At 43.2% G+C, this 25,112-nt stretch overlaps 1 protein-coding gene across 1 annotated transcript; it reads left to right on the top strand.

The window, feature by feature from the left end:
• The first annotated feature begins 641 nt into the window (after positions 1 to 641).
• TEDDM1 (transmembrane epididymal protein 1) lies at positions 642 to 19,215 on the top strand. Its single transcript, XM_011972895.1, has 2 exons — positions 642 to 1,050; positions 17,302 to 19,215. The coding sequence occupies exons 1-2, from the start codon at positions 683 to 685 to the stop codon at positions 17,837 to 17,839; spliced, it is 906 nt and encodes a 301-aa protein (XP_011828285.1). The 5' UTR covers positions 642 to 682; the 3' UTR covers positions 17,840 to 19,215.
• The last annotated feature ends 5,897 nt before the right edge of the window (positions 19,216 to 25,112 follow it).

The following is a 25,112-nucleotide window of genomic DNA, read 5'->3' as shown; positions in this document are numbered from 1 at the left end:
GTAATTCTCCTGTCTCAGCCTTCCAAATAGCTGGGATTACAGGCACTCATTAACATGCCCAGCTAGTTTTTGTATTTTGAGTGGAGACGGGCTTTCACCATGTTGGCCAGTCTGGTCTTGAACTCCTGGCCTCGAGATCTGCCTTGGCCTCCCAAAGTGCTGGGATTACAGGCTTGAGCCACCAAGCCTGTCTGAGGAAGGAGTCTTAAAGGATGCATGAAGGTTTGTGAGTAACCCAGGTCTTCTCTGGATAATCTCCGTGCTCAGGCACCTCTCTTTTCCTACTCTGAACATTGAACAGGGGCAGAAGGAAGCAAGCCATGAGAGAGAGGGACAAGTGTGACCAGAAGGTCCTCAAGGGCCCAAAAGCAGAGCTCCTGAGAGCACAAATTCCCACAGGTGCATACTAAAAAATATTTATGTTTCTATTTTGGCAGAACTCAATTAGTTCCCAATGTACTGGAATGAAATGGAATAATGAGACCTACCTCACTAAAAATCTAGGCTCCTGTCCAGAACTTTCCATTCTGTGAGACAGCAGTGGGCAGAAGGAGATGATAAAAGTAGGTAGAACTTAGCTCTGTATATATAGACCCAAAACTCCAGGGGCTTGTGAGGGAGAGGAGGGTAGAGAGGTCCTGAGTATCGTTCTTCATGCTTCAGTCAGACAGGTCTCTATTCCATGGGAAAGTTCATTGGCCATTTTTACCCAGGGCTATTTCTTTTCTCTTATGGACTATATCAGGCCACAGTGGTCTCCAAGGGCATGATACTCAAAGGTTGTGTCCTGTATCCTTTGTGCCCTCCCAGGAATAAGCAAAGATGTTCCAGGCTGTGGAAAATAGCCTATGGAGGATTACTGAAGATAGTGACTGGCTCCCTCTTAACATTTTATGTGGTCCTCTGTCTTGATGGCGGGATGGTGCTAATGAGCAAGCAGGTGCCATCAAGGTTCATGTACCCCAAAGAGTGGCAGCACCTCACCATGTTCATCCTCCTCACTCTCAATGGCTGTGTGGACTTCATGAGCAAGAACGTGCTGCCTCAGAGGTGTGTGGGCCTAGAAAAAGGTACCCTGGTCCTGATCATCTACCAGCTCCTGCTGCTGATGGTGTCACATGCTAAAGACTCAGAAGGGGTGGAGCTGCATGTTCACTCTCTGCTCATTTTGGTGGTGTTCCTGCTGTTGCTGGTGTTGACTGCACAGCTGTGGGCTCCCAACATGTGTCATCTCCAGCTGATGGAGACCTTTCTGATGCTGATGATGGGCTCCTGGCTGATGCAGGCAGGCTTTATTCTATACAGACCTGTCTCTGGCTACCCATGGCAAGATGATGACATCAGTGACATCATGTTTGTCACCACCTTCTTCTGCTGGCATGTGATGATCGATGCCTCATTCCTGTTGGGAATCTATGGCTTCTCTTCCTTTTGGTATCATTGTTACAGTCCCAGCTTGAAGCTGACCGGACCCAAAGAAGCTCCGTATTATGCAAGCACTCCAGGACCCCTCTACAAGTTGCTACAGGAAGTGGAGCAGTCAGAGAAAGAGGACCAGGCTCTCCTTTTTTCAAAGAGCTCCCCCTGAGACAGCACCTACAGTGGCTGGCACGTCGTCCACCTCATCTTCCTCCTGTGGGCTTCTTAGCCATGAACATGGCACCCTCTTTGGTCCCCAGTGAAGGGAATGGCCCTGAAGGACAGTAACTGGCCCCGACTGTTGTCCCTGTAGCTGGGCCTCAGATTGCTGAGGAGATAGGGAGAGAGAAACCTGAAGAGGGGGCACAGATGGGGTTATGTGGATGGGGCAAAGTGGAAGAGGAGGAAGAGGCCCAAAGGGGTAGGAATGTGGCCAAGAAATACCCATAGCGGGAAGAGAACAATCAAAGGGAGGCCTCTGAAAGGAGGAGGGTGGAGCCCAGCAGTGATGCCCTCACCAGCTGTCTGGCCTGGGTTTTACCTAAGGAATAAAGACTTCTCACAAATCAAGATTGCAGTGATGGGTATTTCTGTTGGCCAGCTAAGGCAAAACAGCATAAATAGATGGAGTACCATTCACTTAACCCACCTGATTGAAATAAGAATCCCATATATATTTTTAACTTGGGTGGATTAGCATAGTTTCAAATTCTGCACATAAAGTGAGAATTAAAACTGTTTACATCATAGTTTTTCAAGTCTCCATAAACCAAACTTTCACTAAATGCCACCACATCTTTAACTCCTGACCTCTAATCCAGCCAAAGCAAAGTGTTTTTCTACTTGTTTAACCACCACTAGCCCCAGCAGCAGTTTACTAGATCCTGATTTACTGGAGCCTACACTTGAGCCTTTCCAAATAACGCTCTCTACAAAACCCATCGGCAGTCACATTTTTACTACACAGTGTCATTCTACACTCAGCAATAAATTTCATGCACCACTTCCACCAAAAAGACCTCCTCCAGAAAATTCTCATAGACTCCTCGGGTCTGGAGATCTTCAGAAACTCTGTAAATCTGTGTTGCTATTTGCCCGTGCTGCTGATATACTCTCCTTTGCTCTGTATCTCATATTGCCCCTCTCCAGGAGGTTTTGCTCCACCAACTACAAGGCAGGCTCCCGAACAGCAGGGAATTTATCCTATCCTTGTTACCCATTTCCGCTGCATGTTCCAGAAGAATATAACATTGTCCTCTGCACAGTTCATGCGTAATAAAGTCTCATTTGCTTCAGGCACCTCCCTTTCCTGTCTCTTCTAAATGTAGTGTCTGCTCTGTGAACTCTCAGAGAGGCAGTCATGGGCTAAGACTGCATCACATAGCAGCAGGTCTGTGTATAAAATAAACTCCACTGACCTGTTTAGGAGATTGGTTTACTCTGTGTATCATCTTTTACTGGACCTCTATGAAGTATGCCCCATTGGCTTCCCAGATGTCTCCATTTTACATATAAAAAACTGAAGACTTCCACAGGTGTCTGTGCCCAAAGACTCACGGCTGGTCAGAGACAGGACAGGAACATATGCTCTGAAAGTCAAGCCCCTGCTTCTGTTGTCTGGGCTCGAATGACTTCTCTGCAGAGAAAGGTGGAGGAGTGTGACTGATGTGGAAAACAAGATGGGCAGAAAGCAGGTGGCAAGAAGCCCCGATGTGCATGAATAGAGCACTGCAATGACCCCTAGGCCTCCTAAAGAGTATGTGCACATCATACCTTCTGTCTGTATCTTAGGCTGCCCTGGGTGTGCAGAGGATGCTGGGCTTCCATACCCCTGGCAGGGCTAATGTTTTGGGTACAGGTCAGACTGGAGCCTGAGACAAGATGCTTCGAATCCTTCTTGTTTATTGAATTATGTCTAATTACTGGGCTGTTTTTCATTATTTATCATCTGGGCTCTCATTTTTTATTGCCTTTTTAATTTTTTTTTTGTTTTGTTTTGTTTTTGAGATGGAGTCTTGCTCTGTCACCTAGGCTGAAGTACAGTGGCATGATCTCAGCTCACTGCAACCTCCGCCTCCCAGGTTCAAGTGATTCTCCTGCCTCAGCCTCCCAAGTAGCTGGGACTACAGGCATGTGCCACCATGCCCAGTTAATGTTTGTATTTTTAGTAGAGACAGGGTTTCACCATGTTGGCCAGGCTGGTCTTGAACTCCTGACCTCAGGCGAGCCACCCACCTTGGCCTCCCAAAGTGCTGGGATTACAGGCATGAGCCACCGCACCTGGCCTTATTGCCATTCTTGAATATAGTCATGGTAAATAATAAAGAAACCACTTCCTTACTGATCTCATCAACTCATTCATATCCTAATTCTAAACTGCTAAGCAAATCTCTGATAATTAGTGAATTTCTCCCAACATAATATCTCATAAAATATGTCTTCAGCTAATATATCTGCATTTGTAGAAACATTTAAATTGAGTGTACTCCTCTCCAAAAACATTCCCAGTATAAGTTTAACAAAATTCAGCAAACCCATTGTAAAATATATCTGAGAAAGGAACACTGAGACAGCTCAAGCATTTTTTTCCCAGAAGAAAAAAATGAGGGAGAAAATTGCTTTACCAGCTTTCATAATCCATTATGAAATTAACTCAAGAATTAAAACAGTGTAGTATAGGAGGAAGCAAGTAACATAGGTCCATAAATCAACATGGTATAGCTTAATAGAGGCTCCAGAAACAGAAATATGGAATGTGAGAATTAAATACATATTATGAATGGTTTATTCAATTAATGTGAGGAATAACTGGCTTTTTGTTTGTAGAAACAACAGCTTTGTTTCAAGGTGTAGGCAAGGTTTGTTCCTCATAGATGCTCTGATGTAAAATATGCTGTGTATCTCCCTCCTAGCTTCCAGAGACTGCTGGTAGTCTGGCATTCCTTGGCTTATATCGGCATCACTCCCAAATATGCCTCCATCTTCACATTGTCTTCTCCTGTGTGTTTCTCTGTGCCTTTAATCTCCTTCTGCTTTTCTCTTACAAGGACACCTGCCATTGGCTTTAGGGCCCACCCCAAATCCAAGGTGAGCTCATCTCGAGATCCTTAACTTAATTATATCTGCAAATACTCTTGTCCAAATAAGATCACATTCACAGGTTCTAGGGGTTAGGACTTGGACCTATCTTTCTGGGTGCCACCATTCAATTCACTATCCTTTCATATATAAAGAAGTCTCATGTCCCATGTCCTACCTCCGTTTGGGGCCTAGAGGAAGTTAACAGTTCCAACTATTACTCAAGTATCCCTTATGGTCTCCTTATACTCTGTCCACATCTGTAAAAGAAGTACCTTTATTTATGTATTTTATTTATTTATTTTTGAGACAGAGTCTCGCTCTGTCACCCAGGCTGGAGTGCAATGGTGCAATCTCTGCTTATTGCAACTTCTACCCCCCAGGTTCAAGCAATTCTCCTGCCTCAGTCTCCTGAGTAGCTGGGATTGCAGGTGCCCGTCACCAGACCCAGCTAATTTTTTTTTTTTTGTATTTTTAATAGAGATGGGGTTTCACCATGTTGGCCAGGCTGGTCTTGAACTCCTGACCTCAGGTGATTCACCTGCCTTAGCCTCCCAAAGTGCTGAGATTACAGGTGTGAGCCACCGCATCTGGCCCAGAAGTACCTGTATTAAACCCTCTGTGAACTATCCCAATTTGGGTTTCCATCTATTTCTAATTGAAACTGTACCTGAAACAGCAGTGGAGGAATTATACTGCAGGCCAAAACCTTAGAAAGAGTTTACCCTCAGATGTTGGTGAGAGTGAAAAAAGAAAACTTTCACTACTGAATTTCACAAAAGTGAAGATCCAGTGAAGGACACTTATTTGTAAACATGTGGTTAATAAATAGAGATTTTTCACCTCCAATCAAAATGACCAAGGGATTAATTAATATATTTAGGAATCCTAAAGAGCTACTCTTTTCAAGGAACTATGCAAGGATTGGCAATAAAATAATGAGAAAAATACAAATAACAATATACATAATTATATTGTAACTATGGCAATGGATGAAAAGGATAATTAGATGGTTTGGTAAGCAGAATTCTAAGATGGTCCCCAAGATTCCTGCTTTTGGTGTACATATTCAGGTTAATCCCCCTCCTTTGAGTGTTGCTGGGACCAGTTCATATAAGGAAATATAAAATCTAAGCTTAGTTACTAATCAGTTGACTTTGAATTAATCAAGAGGAAGATTGTCCTGGATGGGTCTGACCTAGTCAGATGAGCTCATAAGAAGAAGGTGAATCATCAAGGATTCACTCCTGCTGGCCTGGAAGAAAACTCACAGCCATGTCATGATTTGTCTATGAAAGCCATGTGCCAAGAACTGAGAGCAACCTCTAGAGCAGAAGATTCAGCCGGCTCCTGTTGGATTCCTGACCCATACGAACTGTGAAATGGTCAGTTTTCATTGTGTGTGCTCCTAAATTTGTGTTAATATATTGTTACAAAGAAATAGGAAACTAGTAAAGGTGGTGTTAAATTTTAGTAAAGGTTTATCCAGCACTGTGAGCAGTAGAAAACACTGTATCATACTGAGACTTGTGGCCCTGTAACAGAAAGATTTTATCCAAAATGAAGTAGGTGTACAAAGAGGAGCTAGTACCATTTTTACTGAAACTCTTCCAAAAAATCTAAGAGAAGGGATCTCTTCCTAACTCATTCTACAAATCCAGTATTACCCTAATACCACAGTCAGTCAAAAATACAACAGAGCAAGACTCCATCAAAGAAAAAAAGAAGAGGAAGAAGAAGCAGGAGAAGGAGAAGGAGAAGGAAGAATCCAATGTCATTTTCTATAGCCACACAAAAAAATAAAAGCTAGAAATACATTTGACCAAAGAGGTGAAAGATCTCTACAAAGAAAACTACAAAATACTGACAAAATAAACTGTAGAAGACACAAATAAATGGAGAAACATCCCGACACCCCATACTCATATACTGGAAGAATCAATATGGTTAAAATGACCATATTACCCAAAGCAATCTACAGATTCAATGCAATTCTTATCAAATTGCCAACATTATTTTTCACAGAATTAGAAAAGCAATCCTAAAGTTCATATGGCTCTATAGAAAAGCCTAAATAGCCAAAACACTCCTAAGCAAAAAGAATAAAGCCAGAGGCATTACATTGCCTGACTTCAAATTATACTACAAACCTAAAGTAACTAAAACAGCAAGGTATTGGTACAAAAATAGACTCATAGATCATGGTACAGAAATAAAGCCACATACCAACAACCAATTGATCTTTGATAAAGTGGAGAAAAATAAAGAATGGGGGAAAGAGATGCTAAATGGTGCTGGGTAAACTGGCTAGCTATATGCAGAAGAATAAAACTGGACCCCTATCTCTCACTATACACAAAAATTAAAAGGAAATTGATTAAAGACCTAAATGTAAGACCTGAAACTATAAAAAAAAAAAAAAAAAAAAAAAAAAAAAAAAAACTCTTCTGAACATCAGCCTAGGCAAAGAATTTATGGTAAAGACTCCAAAAGCATTTGTGCAACAAAAACAAAAATAGACAAATGGGACTTAAACTGAGATGTTTTTGCACAGCAAAAGAAATCATCAACAAGATAAACACACAACCTACATAATGGGAGAAAATATTTACAAATTTTGCCTCCAACAAAGGATTAATATCCATAATCTGCAAGAAACTCAATTCAAGAAGAAATAAATGAATAATTCCATTAAAAACTAGGCCAAGGACATGAACAGACATTTCTCAAAAGAAGAAACACAAGTGACCAACAAACACCTGAAAAAATGATCAACATCAAAAATCATCAGAGAAATGCAAATTAAAACCTAACTGAGATACCAACTCTCAGCAGTCAGAATGGCTTTCATTAAAACGTCAAAAAAATAAATAAATAAAACCCAGATGTTTCCTTTTATTTTATTTTATTTATGTCTTTATTATTATTATTTTTGAGACAGTGTCTCATCCTGTCACCCAGGCTGGAGTGCAGTGATATGAATACAGCTCACTGTAGCCTAGAACTCCTGGACTTAAGTGATCTTTCTTGCCTCAGTCTTCCTAGTAGCTGAGACCACAGGTGGGCATCAACACACAAGGGTATTTTTTTATTTTTATATTTTGTAGAGGTGGGATCTTGCCTTGTTGCCCACAGCCAGTCTTGAATCCTACTCTTAAGCTATCCTTCTACCTTGGCCTTCCAAAATGCTGGGATTACAAGTGTGAGTTACCTCACCTGTCCAAAAAACAACAGATATTGGTGAGGATGCAGAGAAAAGGGAACATTTGTATACTGCTGGTGGGAATGTAAATTAGTTCCACTTCTATGGAAAACACTATGTACATATTTCAAAGAACTAAAAATAGAACTACCATTCAACCCAGCAATCCCACTATGGGCTATCTACCCAAGGAAAAGAAATCATTATATAAAAAGACACCTGTACTCATGTGTTTGTTGCAGCACTATTTACAAAAAGCAAAGTCATGGATCCAACCTAAATGTCCACCAAGAGTTGATTGGAAAATGTGGTATATATACACCATGGGATACTATGCAGCCATAAACAGGAACAAAATCATGTCCTTTATAGCAACATAGATGGAGTTGGAGGCCATTATCCTAAGTGAACTGACGCAGAAGCAGAAAATAAAATATTGCATGTTCTCAGTTACAGGTGGGAGCTTTCTTCATCTTTATGTCTATGAGTGCCATTGTTATTAAACAAATGATACTCATGGACATAAAGATAGAGAAAACAGACTCTGGGGACTCCAAAATATGGGGGGTAGGGACATAGGGTTTAAAATTACCTACTGGGTATGATGTCCAATATTAGGTGATGGGTACACTAGAAGCTCTACCCCCATCATGATGCATGTAATACCAATGTCCAATGTAACAAACAAGTACCCCCGAATCTAAAAATTAAAAAAAATAATAAAATGAAGCAGATACTGTTAAGAAGCAGCAGCTTCACAGCCATTTACTTCTTCTGCTCCTTACTTCATAAGGAAGCTTTTGTGAACTTAGGTTCCTGAGCCCCAGAAAGCAGGTGACTGAGACAGGGCACATAAGTATTGTAGACCTGAGATATTGAAGGCAGGGGAGAGGATTAGGTGAGAATAATTAGCTTAACCCTTCAGGTAGTTGGTCATAACTGATGGCCAGGAGTTGCATTTACATGATCTTCCTGTAGTCCTCTTAGAGAAATGGTAGACAGCATGTATTAACTAACTGATTTAAAGAGATAAACCCTTCAATCTTACTGGCTTAACACAATAGAAAGTTATTAATCCCTACACACAAAGTTGAATGCCAGCATTCCTAGTTGGCAGGGAGCCTTCCACATAGTCTTTCAGAAGCCAGGGTCCACCCATCCTGTGTCTTTGCCCTTCTGCAGAGCCCCCCCAGTTCTCTATGTTCAGTCAACAGATATGAAAAAAGAAATGAGGAGCAAGAGGGAGGCTTCCATGGGCCATGCCTTGAAGTGGAATACAGCACTTCTACACACATTCCATTGGCTCGAGCTCAGTCTCCAAGAGGCTGGGAAATGTAGTGCCTGCCTGGGCAGCCCCCTTCCACCGCTCTACCTGTGGGAGGGAATGAGACTTTTCGGTGGTCACATAGCTGTATTGTCCACATGAAACTTGAAGTTTAGAGGGATTCCCAAACTGCAGAATGAAGAATCCTGAACAAAAGGAAGCAAAGGTTAACTCCTAACTAGGGGATGCATATTCTGGTTTGGAATAGAAATGATCTTGAAAAAACAGATTCACGGAGCTTGAATTCTGTCCTCAGCCACAGGTTATGAGTCCATAGCACGGTCGTAAGAGAAGATACAGGAATAACAGAGGTAGGGGCCAGGTGCAGTGGCACTTTGGGAGGCCAATGGGGTGCAGATCACTTGAGATCAGGAGTTCAAGACCAGCCTGGCCAACATGGTGAAACCCTGTCTCTACTAAAAACACAAAATTTAACTGACGTGGTAACATATACCCGTAGTCCCAGCTACTTGGGAAGCTGAGGCAGGAGAATTGCTTGAATCCGGGAGGCACAGGTAGCAGTAAGCTGAGATTGCACCACTGCACTCCAGCCTGGGCAACAGAGTGAGACTCCGTCTCAAACCAAAAAAAAAAAAAAAAAAAAAAAAGGAATAACAGAGGTAGGGTGAGTACATGCTTCCACCTTGACAAAAGTTTCCATAAGAAAAAGAAGTTTGCAGCTATTGAAATGTGATCATTGAAAAGCACCTGAAACCAATTATATAAATGGTGAAAATGAAGTCATGGTTATGCAATGGAGGTACAAAGCTCACATTATACACAATTTTGAAGAGAAAAATTATGAGCTAGTGTGCCAGGTGAAATCAAGGATATATGACTCTTTTTTTTTTTTTTTTTAACAGAGTCTCACTCCATTGCCCAGGCTGGAGTGCAATGGCACGATCTCAGCTCACTGCAATCTCCACCTCCCAGATTCAAGCAATTCTCCTGCCTCAGCCTCCCAAGTAGCTGGGATTACAGTCACCCACTACTACACTCAGCTAATGTTTTGTATTTTTAGTAGAGACGGGGTTTCGCCATGTTGGCCAGGCTAGTCTCGAACTCCTGACCTCAGGTGATCCACCCGCCTAGGGCTTCCAAAGTGCTAGGATAATAGGCGTGAGCCACTGTGCCCAGCCAAAGGATAGATGACTCTTGAACTAAAAAATTAGAATGTTGCTTTCCATTTCTTTTATTTTTTTCTCTTTGTCTTTCCTTTTTCTTTTCTGATCTAACTTTTTTGCTGTGCCTTACCTGAATGCCTGGGCCAGTGGTGCAGGTGCAGGCAGCAGGAAGTTTTCCAGCTCTTATAAGCCTTGTTTTCATAAGTCAGTGACAAATCCCAAAGCTTAGTAAACCTTACTTCAAATAAGATGAAAGTTTGAAACATGAGCAGATGAGCTCTCTCTGACCTTGTTCTGATTTCCCTGGACCCACTCTCTGTATGGCTTTCTCAAGCCTCCAGCCTTCTGACCTTCTCTTCCTAAGGTGTACTTGGCTTTGCCAATGATGCCCCTCCTAAACAAAGTTAAATTAAAATATGCCTTTGAAAAATATCACAGTCTGTGGAAAAATTCCACAGTCATTAAGAAGTTTATAGTGTAGTGCTCTAGATGCCATTTCTGATCAAACTTCTACCTCTTCAATGAACTGCTTCTTTCACTAAAATTTTAAAATGGATATTTCCCTCAACAGGTCATTCAATTCCATCCAATATCTGTGCAATCCAACATGGTAGCCATTAATCACATGTGGCTATTGAGAACTTGGAATATGGTTTGTCTAAATTGAGATGGGCTGTAAGTGTAAAATATACACTGCAGTTTGAAGATTCTGTATGAAATAAGAAAGATAAAATACTTCATTCAGGCTGGGCATGGTGGCTTATGCCTGTAATCCCAGCACTTTGGGAGGCCAAGGTAGGCAGATCACCGGAGGCCAGGAGTTAGAGACCAGCCTGGGCAACATAAGGAGACCCTATCTCTGCACAAAATTTTAAAAATTGGCTGGTGTGGTGGTGTGTACCTGCACTCCTAGTTACACAAGAGGTTGAGGCTAGAGAATAACTTCAGCACAGGAGTTTGAGGCTTCAGTGAGCTATGTTTGCACCCCTGCACTCTAGCTTGGGTGAGAGAGTGAGACCCTGTCTCTTAAAAACAAAACAAAATAAAACAACCTGTGGCTCATGCCTGTAATCCCAGTGCTTTGGGAGGCCAAGGCAGGTGGATCACTGGAGACCAGGAGTTTGAGACCAGCCTGGCCACCATGGTGAAACCCCATCTCTACTAAAAATACAAAAATTAGCTGGGAGTGGTAGTACACCTAATCCCAGGAGTTGGGAGGCTGAGGCATAAGAATTGCTTGAACCTGGGAGACGGAGGTTGCAGTGAGCTGAGGTTGCACCATTGCACTCCAGCCTGGGTGGCAGAACAAGACTCTGTCTCAAAAAAAAAAAAAAGTAATTCATAACTTTTATAACTTTTATATTAATTACATTTTGAAATAGTATTTCTAATATATTGGGTCAAATCTCACTAAAATCAATTTCACCTTTTTTATACTTAATGAATGTAGGGGTTGGAAAATTTAAATTTACATGTGACATTTGATTTCTATGAAACAGAAGTAGTCTAAAAAGTAGTGTAAATAGTTCCCTAATGTGTGTGTGTATGTGTGCATGTGTGCATGTGTGTGTAGAGGTGTTGTGCCTTCAACTAAACAGTGAGCTCTTAGAGGGAAAGAATTTGTCTTTATACTCCTTTATAAGCCCTGCAGACTCAGAAGAGTCCACGGCAGTTAGGAAATCCAGTGTTTACTGTGTTCCTGAGGACGTTCTTGAGTACTCTGGCATTTCACGATGCCAGACAAAAGGCGGTGGTTTTACCTGGGCTCCCTCGGGAATGGGGGGCGGCAGGTGGGGAGGCAGGTCTTGGCGGAGTCTCACCATGGAGCAGCTGGGCCAGGAGGGACCTCCTGGACGCCAGTAGTCAAGCGATTTTTGGAAACTCAGTTTCCCATTGTTTAGGAAAAACTTTTAAACTGTGTTTTTCCTCTGCTTTCACACCACAGCATTCAACACAGAAGACTTCTGTAAGCAAATGTGGGGGTTTTCCTTCACGCGCACCAAGTGGCAGACACCAGCAGGGTGTTGGTAATTAAATTCCAAGACTATCTACCTGGAGATAGTGTCACATCCCACAGGGTGAGGGCTCAATCACCAAAACTGCCCCTCCAACAGCAGCTGCAAGCACGGACTTTCAGAACTTCTGACGACCAACTTTAAGTTGGGGTTCCCATAACCCTGCTCTTTGGATTTGATTAATTTGCAAGAGCAACTCACAGAACTCAAAGAAACACATTTGCCAAGTTACTATAAAGGATATTGCAAAGAATACAGATGAAGAAATGCGTAGCGTGAGGTACGGGGGAAGGGGCACAGGGCTTCCATGCCCTCCATAAGTGTGCCACCCTCTAGGAACCTCCACCTGTTCAGCCACCTGGAAGCTCTCTCAACACTTCTTTGGCCTTTGGGCTTTTTTTTTTTTTTGAGATGGAGTCTCACTCTGTGGCCCAGGCCAGAGTGCAGTGGCGTGATCTCGGCTCATTGGAACCTATACTTCCCAGGTTCAAGCAATTCTCCTGCCTTAGCCTCCCGAGTAGCTGGGATTACAGGCATGCACCACCTTGCCCAGCTAACTTTTGTATTTTTAGTGGAGACGGGGTTTCACCATATTGGCCAGGCTGGACTTGAACTCCTGACCTCAAGTGATCCACCCACCTCAGCCTCCCAAAGTGTTGGGATTACAGGCGTGAACGACCTCACTCAGCTCTTTGGGCCTTTTAAGGAGACTTCATTGATCGTCCATGAATGATGCATGGATAACTATGTCAAAATGTGATTGGACAAAAAGGGCATTATGGAAACCCAGGAAGGCCTGTCTGTTCAGATTCTTCTTGGTCTCTCCATGCAACATTCCTTCCTGCAGAGTATGGGGCAGGACCCTTTCTGGAATGAAGGTCTTATGACCTGAAATCAGATTAGGGTCCTGCCTTGGGCAATTGAAAGGAGGGGAGGAGAAGGTCAGAGAGAGATTCTGTTTCCTGAGGTCTGCTTCTGAAGCCTAAAGTGTTCCCAACATTATGACAAAAGACTGTCTCAGGGTTAAGGGAGATATGAGCTAGGAGCCATGGACAAAAGCCAACATGTATATAATCATAATATCACACCCATGAAACAGCTTTCCAGGTGCTTCGTGTCCACAGACTCTAGAGCTGTCTGGCAGTTCTGCTAATCATTCACCACCTTTGGCTCCTTGCTCAGCTGCTTGTGGGCAGTGTCTGATTTGGGATGGGCGATTCCTATCTTCAAAGTCCTGGGATCAGGATGTTCATGTTTTAATGAACTATGTGCAGCCTTGATGTCTGGCCAAGGCGGAGGACTGAACATCCCAGACAGGACCGTAAGTGGGGCTACATGTCCTGCATTCATGCCACATTCAATCTCCCGTTGCTGTTGAGTCAGTGCTGCTGTTCTCCCTCCTCTTCTGACCACTGGTGCCCAGCTCTCAGCTGCCAGGAGCATCTATGGCAATGAGTGTGTGAGCTGGAATAAGCTCTGCTACTCCCGCCTTGTGTGGACCACAGACCTGAGGTTCAAGAAGCCATATTAAGAGTAACCATTGTGATAGATGCCATATACTGCCCCCTCCACCAAAAAAGAGTGACCAAATGCAATTATTCTTGAGGCCTGAAGACCACAGCTCCTGGAGGAGCAACAGACTGCCTACTTCTCCCAGGACAAATTCAAGAACCAAGGAGAGTTCCTGGGGTTCTCTTCTCTGCGATTCACTTCGGAAGTATTGCTCTCAGATTTTCCCTTTGAATCTCCTTCCTCTGAGCATTCAGGTCTACAGTGCTTCCATGTATTTTGATAGTTCACCAAAAGGGAGAAGGAGACAGGAGACAAACATGCTCACCTCTGTGTCGCAATATCTATGCCTTTTTATTTTCACTGTAGGAAAAATTAAGTCCAATGCTCACTTTTTGTAGATAAGGGTATGACATTCAGGAAATCAAGAGAAAACTAGAACTAGAACCCAGATTCTGACTTCACATCAGTGTATTTTCCACTTCCTCATGGTGCCTTCTGAAGACTGTCTCTACACCTCACTGGTGACAATGGTCACATCCAAGTTGTGGGATTATCGATGATTTTTTTTTTTTTTTTTTGAGATGGAGTTTCACTTTTGTTGCCCAGCCTGGAGTACAATGGCGCTATCTCAGCTCGCTGCAACCTCCACCTCCCAGGTTCAAGCAATTCTCCTGCCTCAGCCTCCCAAGTAGCTGGGATTACAGGCATGCACCACCATGCCCGGCTAATTTTGTATTTTTAGTAGACACAAGGTTTCATCATGTTGGTCAGGCTGGTCTTGAACTCCTGACCTCAAGTGATCTACCCACCTCGGCCTCCCAAAGTGTTGGGATTACAAGTGTGAGCCACAGTATCTGACCTTACAGATGATTCGTAACGTTCTTTTCGCGTATATAATTTATGTTGTACTGAAGGGGTGTGGAAAGAAATGAAACAGAAACAGAAAGAAAGAAAGAGAGACAGAGAGAGAGAGAGAGAGAGAGAAAGAAAAGAAAAGAAAAAAAGAAAAGAAGGAAGGAAAAGAAAGGCAGGAAGGAAGGCAGGCAGGCAGGAAGGCAGGGAGGGAGGGAGGGAGGGAAAAAAGGCTGGCACAGTGGCTAACACCTGCAATCCCAGCAGTTTGGGCGGTAAGGCAGGAGGATCACTTGAGCCCAGGAGTTCAAGACCAACCTGGGCAACAAAGTAAGAATCTATCTTTGAAAAGAAAAAAGAAAAAAAAAAATACCTGATTCTTCTACAATGATTGTATATTAATTCTATAAGAACACCTAAAAATTAAAATTAAATAAGCAAAGTAAATTCCTTCAGAAAGCAGAATTAAGTTTTGTTTTCATAGCCTACCTTCACATTCGACTCCCCAGCCACACCAGATCTCACAACTGCAAGAAGAAGTATGAATTATTGTCATGCTCAACTGCAGAGAGCGATATCTAATTTTTCTGGCATAAAGTGGGCTTGAGAAAGTGTAAGTAAGTTAGGCATTTGGATGGGAGAGAGGGCTCAGAGGCAGCACTGTGCCCTGTGTGTAAACTCTCCTCCTCCCCACTGGGGGCGCCATCAGCACACAGGTGTTGCCTCTGCTTTACAGCATTGCTTGTAGTGTGAGCAGGGATGATTACACAGAGGACTGAGTCAGCAAGGTTCACCATCTGCGATGAACTTCCACTTGCCTCAGCACACCTATTGCCCTCAGAGAAACTCCTGCTGCAGGGACCCTCTGCAATAAACCCAGAATCACTTGTGTGCCCAGGGATGCTTCACATTCCCTGTATCTTGTTCTCCACCATCCCCCTTTCTCAGGCTCGGAGGGCTGTTACCCAATACCTAGAACTCTGTCCTCCTAGATGCATTAGACACTCATCAAGTAATCACTGAGAAAGGAAGCTGGTGGCTATTTCATATGAAAATATCAGTGGCCAATACCAGCTCACTGGGGTGATTCCTCTCAGTGGTATCCCCATTTTCAGGACTCATCTTACTTTCTTATATCAGTTAGGGATGGCTGATGGAAGCAGAGTGATGGGATATGGAGGCCTGATAGAAACTAGACCTTACACATGGGAGCTGGGGACAACATCTATGGAAAGCTGTTTTCTCTCTGCTCTGTTGGGGACCTGAAGTCATTTCAGGTTGAGGTGGCAGCAGTCAGCAAGAACCATATTATATGAATGAGGGAAGGCCAAAGACAAACCAAAACCAAAACCTACCAGGACAAACTGGAGCCCATGTCCTCTCCCTATCTCATACTTCAATGGCAGGCAACCTGTAGAAGGAATTGGCGCCCTTCACGCAAAGAGTAGCTCAGGGCAGCTCTAAGCCTGGCCGCTGCTCATCTGGGAGGTGAGCCTGCAGAACAGTGACACAATGCATGAACTACAGCAGTACCCAGCACCCTACGCCTTTGGAGTATTCTTAGGTTGCTGCTTCACTTCCGCCTTCAGATTCTCATGTAAATTCCACCTGTAGCCAAATCTAATTTGGAACCACACTGGGAAGGAAATTCTGGGTTCAAGCTCAGTTATGCTGACACTACTACAAAATCACCACAGCCCCTAAAATCAAATACCCAGGGGTGGCTTTTCAGATTCATCTCCTGGCCGGTAGAAATTTTGAAGTGGTGGTGGTTGGGGGAATGTGAGCGGGTAACAGGGGGATGTTCAAGGGGGCTTTCTTGGAGGTCTTCAAGATGAGTCTATCATAGATAAGTAGAAAAGCCAGATAGGTGCTAAATATACTATATATCCAAATGTTCAAAAGTATCCATAAAGAAAATGTTTGACTTTACAATTGGACCAAAATGATGTCTGAGAAGGACTAAAGTATACTCAAGAGTTTATGAGTGTCCATAATTTGTTGGATACCATCATGGCAACCCACTCCATTTTCCTCTCCTTTTCTCCTCCGAGCTCTGGGAAGGACAAGAGGAAGGAAGCCATGGGACGTAGGGATGAGTGTAACCAGAAGTACCTCAAGGGCTGTAAGAGGGTCCTCTGAAAGCCCATTCACCAACTTCTTTGGCAGAAGCCAGTGCATTCCCAATGTACCAGAATGGAATGGAATGATAGACCATATTCCACCAAATGTGTAGGCTTGTCTTGAGAAACATTTCCTCTTTGTGGGGGAGCAGTGGGTGCGGTGAGATGATAAAAGTAGGTGGAAGGCAGTTCTTTCCAAAGCCCAGAACTTGAAGTGGCTGCGTAAAGTGAGGCTGTGCCTGAGTATTGCTTTTCTCTCCTTCAGTGGACAGATTGATGGTTCCATGGGAACCTTTATTGGTCATGTGTATCCAGGGCTGTTTCTGTTCTTATACGGACTATATCAGGCAGTAGTAATTTCCAAAGCTATAATATTCAGTGACTCTCTCCTATATCCTTCATCCCCTCCTAGGAATAAGGGAAGATGTGCCAGGCTGTGGAAAATATCCTATGGAGGTTTGTTGAAGATGGCGACTGGCTCCCTGTTGACAGTTTATGAGGTCAGTAGCATTAAAGGAGGGTTGATATTGATGAACAGGGAGCTGCCACCAAGGTTCATGTACCCCAAAGAGTGGCAGCACCTCACCATGTTCATCCTCCTCACTCTCAATGGCTGCGTGGACTTCATGAGCAAGAACGTGCTGCCTCAGAGGTGTGTGGGCCTAGAAAAAGGTACCCTGGTCCTGATCATCTACGAGCTCCTGCTGCTGATGGTGTCACATGCTAAAGACTCAGAAGGGGTGGAGCTGCACGTTCACTCTCTGCTCATTTTGGTGGTGTTCCTGCTGTTGCTGGTGTTGACTGCACAGCTGTGGGCTCCCAACATGTGTCATCTCCAGCTGATGGAGACCTTTCTGATGCTGATGATGGGCTCCTGGCTGATGCAGGCAGGCTTTATTCTATACAGACCTGTCTCTGGCTACCCATGGCAAGACGATGATATCAGTGACATCATGTTTGTCACCACCTTCTTCTGCTGGCATGTGATGATCGATGCCTCATTCTTGTTGGGAATCTATGGCTTCTCTTCCTTTTGGTATCATTGTTACAGTCCCAGCTTGAAGCTGACTGGGCCCAAAGAAGCTCCGTATTACGCAAGCACTCCAGGACCCCTCTACAAGTTGCTACAGGAAGTGGAGCAGTCAGAGAAAGAGGACCAGGCTCTCCTCCTTGCAAAGTGCTCCACCTGAGACAGGGCCTACAGTGGCTGGCACATCGTCCACCTCATCTTCCTCCTGTGGGCTCCTCAGCCATGAGCATGGTACCCTTCTTGGTGAAGGTAATGGCCTTGAAGGCTAGGAGTTGGTCCTGTCTGCTGGTTCATTTTCTTTTTTCTTTTCTTTTCTTTTTTTTTTTTTTTGAGGCGGAGCCTCATTCTATTGCTCAGGTTGGAGTGCAATGGCACAATCTCAGCTCACTGTAACCTCCGCCTCCCGAGTTCAAGCGAATCTCCTGCCTCAGCCTCCCGAGTAGCTGCAATTACAGGAGGCTGCCACCATGCCCGTGCTGGTGCATTTTCTGTCTCTGAGCCTCTAATTACTGAGAAGATAAGGGGAGAGGGATTGAGAAAGAGATGCTGATGCGATTTGAGGGAGGGAAGGAAAAGGACCAGGAGAACAAATTAGTGTGCAAGAAAAGCTACTGGGGGAAGAGAATGTAACAGAAGGAAGAGCTGTGAAGGGAGGAGAACAGAGTCTAGCAGTTATGCTGTTACTAGCTTCTTCGTCAGGCACAAGGGATTGCCTTTTACCTGAGGGAATAAAGACTTCTCACAACTCACAACTGGACCCATTCAAGTCCCATCTTGATAAAGAAAAGTGGGCACTTTATGTGCTCACCAAAGTGGTGTCACCATGTGGAAGCAGCATGATAGAATTTATAATTAATTCATACAGGCTGAAATTATGCTCGTTTTGCCTCCTTCTCTCCCCCTAGCTTTCAAGAATTGGCTTCATTTCAAATGTTACATATAAAGTGCGACTTTCAAAAGTCTTAATAACATTTCAAATTTCCATAATTTAAATTTGTATAGAATTCAAATGCTATAGCATTTTTATAGAATTCAAATGCTCGGTACTTTCCTGACTTCTCATTTTATTACTCTTACTCTAGCCCAAACTTTCCTATTTCACCATGACCACCCTTGCACAAGCAATTTAGCAGATACCATTCTTGGGTCTTTGCAAATTTCTTTTCCTTGTATATCACAGTCAGTCATACTACAGTCACATATTTACCATGTTATTCGATTCCCAGAATAAACCTACATCCACTCCCACCACACCGAGTACCCCCAAGGTGGCCTTCTCCAGAACTCTTATTGATTCCCTTGTTTTGCAACTCTTGGGCACTTACATTAAATCTGCCTTGTTATTTTGCTCATACAGGTGACACACTTTCTTTTATACTGCTGCTGAAATCATTTTCTTTTAGGAGGTTTTACCTCACCCACTACAGTAGAGGCTCCTAAAGGGAAAAGGCTTTGCCTTATCCAAGTTACCAAATTTCCTATGTATACTCCAGCTATGGATCATGGTTATGTTTAATAAAGGCTTCTTTGCTTCCAGAATCTTCCCTAATCCTGTTTCTTCTAAATGCGTTGCTGGACAGGTTGGAGGTTTTGTGAAACTCTCTGGGTGACAACAACAGTCCTGAACACTGAGTCATTGCCTTAGTAATGCACCCACTCTCTTCCTTGTTTTGGGGTATAATAAAATCCAATAACTTGTTTCTGAAGTTGACTCCGTTATTGTTTTTAATCCTCACAAATGTTTCTATAAGGAATCTCTAGAAAACTGAGACTCCAGCAGGTTGACTTGCCCAAGTCTCACAGCTGGTATGAAGCAAGACAGGAATTTAAGTGCAGGTGTGTCTGACGCAAACGTGACTGTGTCCTCTGGGCCACAATGACTTTGCTAATGGCAATGGAGAAGCAAGTTATCTCAAAATGAAAAAAATGAAATTGTGAAAGAAAGAAGAAAGAAAGATGGCTCATGCCACTAATCCCAGCACTTTGCAAGGCCAAGGCGGGCGGATCCCTTGAGGTCAGGAGTTCGAGACCAGCTTGGTCAACATGGTGAAACCCTGTCTCTACTAAACATACAAAAATTAGCCAGGCGTGGTGGTACACACCTATAATCAGGAGGCTAAGGCAGGAGAATCACTTGAACCTGGTAGGCGGAGCTTGCAGTAAGCTGAGATTGCACCACTGTACCCTAGCCTGGATGACAGAGTGAGACTACGTCTAAAAATAAAAAAAGAAAAAAGAAAGAAAAGAAAAGAGAAAGAAAGAAAGTCAGCCAGCCAGAAAGCCCAGGTGAAGCAAACAGCACAGTGTAAACACCTTAGACCTCCCTTAGGAGTGTGTTTATGCAACACTTTCTGTCCTCTACCCCGACCCCCATCTCCCCTAGGGGGTGAGAATCTGGCAGACTCTCAGCTTCTGGCTGGGTCTTACATTTCTGGGCTCAGATCCAGAGCAAGTGCTGGGGATAAGACTTGTTTGTGACCAAGGCTTCTAATGCTTGCCATTTCCCCTTTACTCTTGGTTCCTAGACTTTTTTCAATTACTTTTCTTTGGGAGCCTTCTTTTTCTCTTTACCTCTCTTACACATTGACGGGAGGGGATGGAAAAGCACACTTAGCTGCCTGTTTCCTGTAATGAGGCCTAATTCTATAACAATAAACCTCTGGTAATCAAGTGATACCCCCAACATAATAGCTCTCAAATATTCAGTGTAGGCAATAAGCCTGCATGTTATTAACTTACTAGATTTAAGATGTAACAGAAAGGTCCTCCCACTAAAGGCTACTCAAGAAAAAACTCAAAACACTCAAGCTTTTGGGGAGAAGTTTGTCATTCTCACAAAATTCCACCAGAGGGCACTAGGTTCACACCACCCTGGCCAAGCTTCTGATTCTCCAACCCCAGTAAACAAGTCTCCCCAGAACGGGTTTAAAAGAAGTGGGAGAGAAGAAAGGAGAGGAAACATCCAGAACCGGACTAAGAATTGCCCAAGCATCCGGAAAACATACCCTAGGGCTGTTTGTTTCCCATTAAAATTTGGCGAGTGAATGTGAAATAAACAGGGATCCAAATTAACTAATGAGGTGGGAGGGGAGGAAGGGCTGTGGATCCCATTGAGGATTTCTTTGGGAATGGTACCAACTAAAGCACATACTCTGATCTAAATAATTTTTTGATCAGAATGCTAAATTCCCTAAATTTTTTAATTAGCTTCAATAATGTTCCAATCTACAGAACAAAGATCTGTACAGTGTAAATTGAGAATAAAGGACTAAATGTATCTACAAAAACCTCAGATTCACAAAACAATGAAACCGGAGGCAGATTATCAGATGTGAAAAATGATCTCCAAAGAGTCTTTCAAAGAGAATCTGTCCTACGGTGTTTTTTTGTTTTTTTTTTTTTTTTCCTGGTAATTTAGTTATTCACAAAGAAAATATATATTGAGTGTCTGCTATATGGAAGTCACTGGGTAAGCACACCCAAGATTGAGAGGGAAATGGTTGGTTCCTGTCCTCTGCACCTCCCTCAGTGAGGACTGTAGGAATTTCAGTATTTTAGAGATGGTGGCCCTGGAACAGATCATCCACAGACCAAAGAGACTAAAGGAAAGGGAATAGAAAAAGAACAGCACCTTGAAAGTTCGTTAGGCTCTAAAATACTGCCCTCATGTGACTTCATCAAGTTATTATGATTTATCTAAGCTTCAGTTCCTCCTCTTTAAGATAGAATGATGTGAAGATCTAATTCTAGAATTGTAAGGCTTTAATTTTCTCAATAGGACATATTTCCCCATGTTGTTAACTAAGTTGAACTTGATTCTTCCCAACTTTCCACGTAGTTTCCTGCTAGAGACATGATTCAGGGTAGAGCTCAAATAGACCCAAACCCTCCATCATAACATGCAGTTGGGGAAATGAAGCGTTCCTTGTATTTGACTGATTTCAGTAGGCATCCTACAAAACTCAAATCAGGCTAGAGATATGGCTGAGACTTGAATTTCCAATTTCCTGTCCTGAACTGAAAAATACCATATAATCAAAGACTATAAAGAACAATTCCTCCATTCTCGATGCTAGTTATTGAACTGAAGTATAATGTAGTCTTTCCTTCTCTAACTGTATAAAGTGAAATTTGAAAGCTTGGCCAACTACAGCTTTTCCCTAAATTATGGTTTAAGAATAATGCTATCAAATTCCAGAGCTGTTTCATTTCTTCTTCATTTTTATTATTATTATTTTGATTTGGTTTAAGATTCTACTATGGTCCATTCTTTTGGAAAGAATTGATGTTGGTTTATTACATAATAATAATTTTTAAAAGAATATTAAACAATTCTGGGTTGGGTTTCCAGGGTGTTCCCCAACGCTGAGTCTCAATTGTGTCTCTTTAACATGATTTAAAGGTCTCCCGGAATGCCTGTTGAAATCATTCATACGCAGGGAAAATTCCATTTCCTAAACAGAAAAGGTTTGTTCGGTGTGAACCCTACCCTAAATTTCGTGTCGAATGTGTACAAGGCAACCACAGAGGCCCTGGGAAGGCACTCCAGATCGTCAGGTAAAGGATTTCTTACTTGCAGAGTGAGAATGGACCCTTTAAAAAACAGAGACAGGGCCGGGTGCGGTGGCTCACGCCTGTAATCTCAGCACTTTGGGAGGCCAAGGCGGGCGGATCACAAGGTCAGGAGTTCAAGACAAGCCTGGCCAATATGCTGAACCCCGTCTCTACTAAAAATACCAAAAAATTAGCCGGCTATGGTGGCACACGCCTCTAATCCCAGCTACTCAGGAGGCTGAGGCAGGAGAATTGCTTGAACCCATGAGGCAGAGGTTGCAGTGAGCGGAGGTTGCAGTGAGCCGAGATCACGCCACTGCATCCAGCCTGGGCAACAGAGTGAGACTCTGTCTCAAAAAAGAAAAAAAAAGAGAGAAAAAGTTGTTTCCTAATAGAGATAAGATTTGGGGGTAGAGCAAAATCCTAATACAAAGCGTTTATTTCAGGCAGCAGAATAACATTGAAGAAATACTTTTAATCTCAGGCTATTTCTGCAGATTTGGAACAAAATCTTTCCCTGTAATTGCTCTCCCACTCCACCCACCCCTTGGACATGGCAATTCTACTCTAAGAGAGAAAAACATGACTTCAAAGCACATGCAATGGAACCTCTTGTCAGCACTGATACGGTGTGTACCAAGAAACAGAAAAGTTCATGGGTTCAAGCATTCTAATGCTCTTTTTATGGTGGGGGTGAAGAATGGGGGTGGGTGGCAATTTAGGGAAGAAGGGGAGGGAGAAGAAAGGGCAGCAGACACAGCAAAGTCAAACTGGATGAAACACGCTGTTTTACTTTTAACTTCTCTAAAAGTACAGTCTGGGTTTCTGGGGGCGAACCAGTTAAGAGTTTTCTTCCGCTTTTACTTCCTGCCTATGCTCAAGCCTCCCTGGTCAGTTCTTGGACTCATCTGGGCCCTAATTTCGTCACTTTAAGTAAATGTGGGGTTGGCTGAGGAGGACAAGACCTCTTGTTCACTCCTGAAAGAGTCAGTGGTCATTATATAGGTATTACGTTCCTAACCTTACAAAGCGTGCCCCTGGTCACATGAATGGATCAAAGCAAATCCATTTCCATTATCAGAAAAGCAGCTCAAAGCACGTGTTCTCTTGATAGTGCCACAGTCACTTCTGTATGGTTAACAAATACCATTTATTGAACACTCACCCTGGACACTACTGCGGGATATGACAATGAATAAACTGCTCAATGAGGTCAAGACATCTAGCAAGGGAAGCAGGCACTCAAATGGCAGAAACACTGTAAGCCTGCAGAACTGGACTCCCACCTTACCATTCCGTTCTCTGTTATGTTTGCCATCCCCACCTCAGGTGCTGGTGGTGTGTGCAGCAGAGGCTCTGGCTTATGGTTTGGTAGTTTGGTATCTGGAAATGATTAAAACATCTTTTAAAATAAAAACGTCACTTTTCTCCTCCTTTGCTTCCCTTCCTCAACCATTTAAACTCACAGCTTTACAGAAAGAAATGAAGACCGCGCACTGTGTTACCAAGGTTAAGTCCAGTTCGATATAATGAAAGGTAAAGCATTACACTGAGTCAGAAAACTTGTATTCAAAAGTCGCTACAGGGAAAGAAAGAATCCAGTCACCTCAGATTATAGAACTTGGCCTATGATAATTATAATTGCTGTTTTCTAAACATTTAGGATGCACCAGGGACTACTCAATCTCTTCTGCATGTACTATCACAATTAATCCTTTTATAAGGTAACAATTATTACCCCTCTTTTATTATAGACAAAAAAACAGGCTTCATGTGGCTAGTGATTTGGTATGAAGGGAAAGCCCGGATTTGAACCTAGGTTTGCCTGACCTGCAGCCGTGCCTGTAGCCACCACAATGGAATGCTTCAAGGGGCAGCACTGAAATTTAACGAGGAATTTGTAAGGCAACCTACACAATCCAAAATGTCACCAGTCTGAAACATCCCCAAAACCCCTGTTTGAGATGAAAGCTGCATCTGTCATTTAAAAGTACTACAGTGTTATACACTCTTAAAGGAAAGGGTGTTGACCAAAGAAGCCAAGTTATGTGTATGTGGTCGCAGGCAACATTTCTTTTCCATATTTGCGGTACAAAACAACCAGAAGAACAAACTTCTTCCCTTCCTCTTCCAAAGGCACTGGAAACATAAATTCTTGCTCTTTAAACTGAAAGAAGCAATAAAAGCTGGACACCATCAGGTAGATTTCAGGCACTAAAAACAAAATGATCGAGTAACAGTACGGATAGCAATATCTACCTACCTACCTATCTACCTATGTTGTGTCTCTAGGTACACATATAATTATTGTGCATCTGCTGACAAACATCCATTTCAAGATTGTGTTCACATACACATTTTCCCAACCATCACGGCAAGCTGAGAGGAGAGGTATGTATTCCCATTTTCCAGATTAACAAGAAGCCGCACTTGATAAAGCAGAACCAGGGAGAATTCGTTTAAGACATTTCTTGACAATTCCTGGACTTCGAAAGGGGCAAGTGAACACCTCGATTTCCTTTCGGCTGCTCAGGGGGCAGTTTGCACACAGAATTTCAAATCTAGTAGGCGGTTCCACAGATCGTTTTCGATGACCACTTTATTTTGCAGATGAGGAAACTTGGGCCCTGAGAGACCTGCCTAGGGTCTGGCCAGCGGTATGACACAGGTCTCCAGACTTAGTTTCTACCGCCCTCCAGAATCCTCTGTGAAATTAGAGACACAGCACGTTGATTTCAAATGTGAAATGGCAGAGTTCTGTTTATTTCCCCAGAGCCAACAGAGCCGGAGCGGGCGGCTCTTCCAGGCTTTGGGAACCCGGACCCGTCCCCAGGCCCAATCGGCACCCACGCTAGCCCAGGCCCGCCCAAGGTTCCCCC

Source organism: Mandrillus leucophaeus, unplaced genomic scaffold (genome assembly GCF_000951045.1).
Source record: "Mandrillus leucophaeus isolate KB7577 unplaced genomic scaffold, Mleu.le_1.0 Scaffold1315, whole genome shotgun sequence".
Classification (NCBI taxonomy): Eukaryota; Metazoa; Chordata; class Mammalia; order Primates; family Cercopithecidae; genus Mandrillus; species Mandrillus leucophaeus.
The sequence above is the reverse complement of the archived record's forward strand: the minus strand, read 5'-3'. Positions and strand labels throughout refer to the sequence as shown.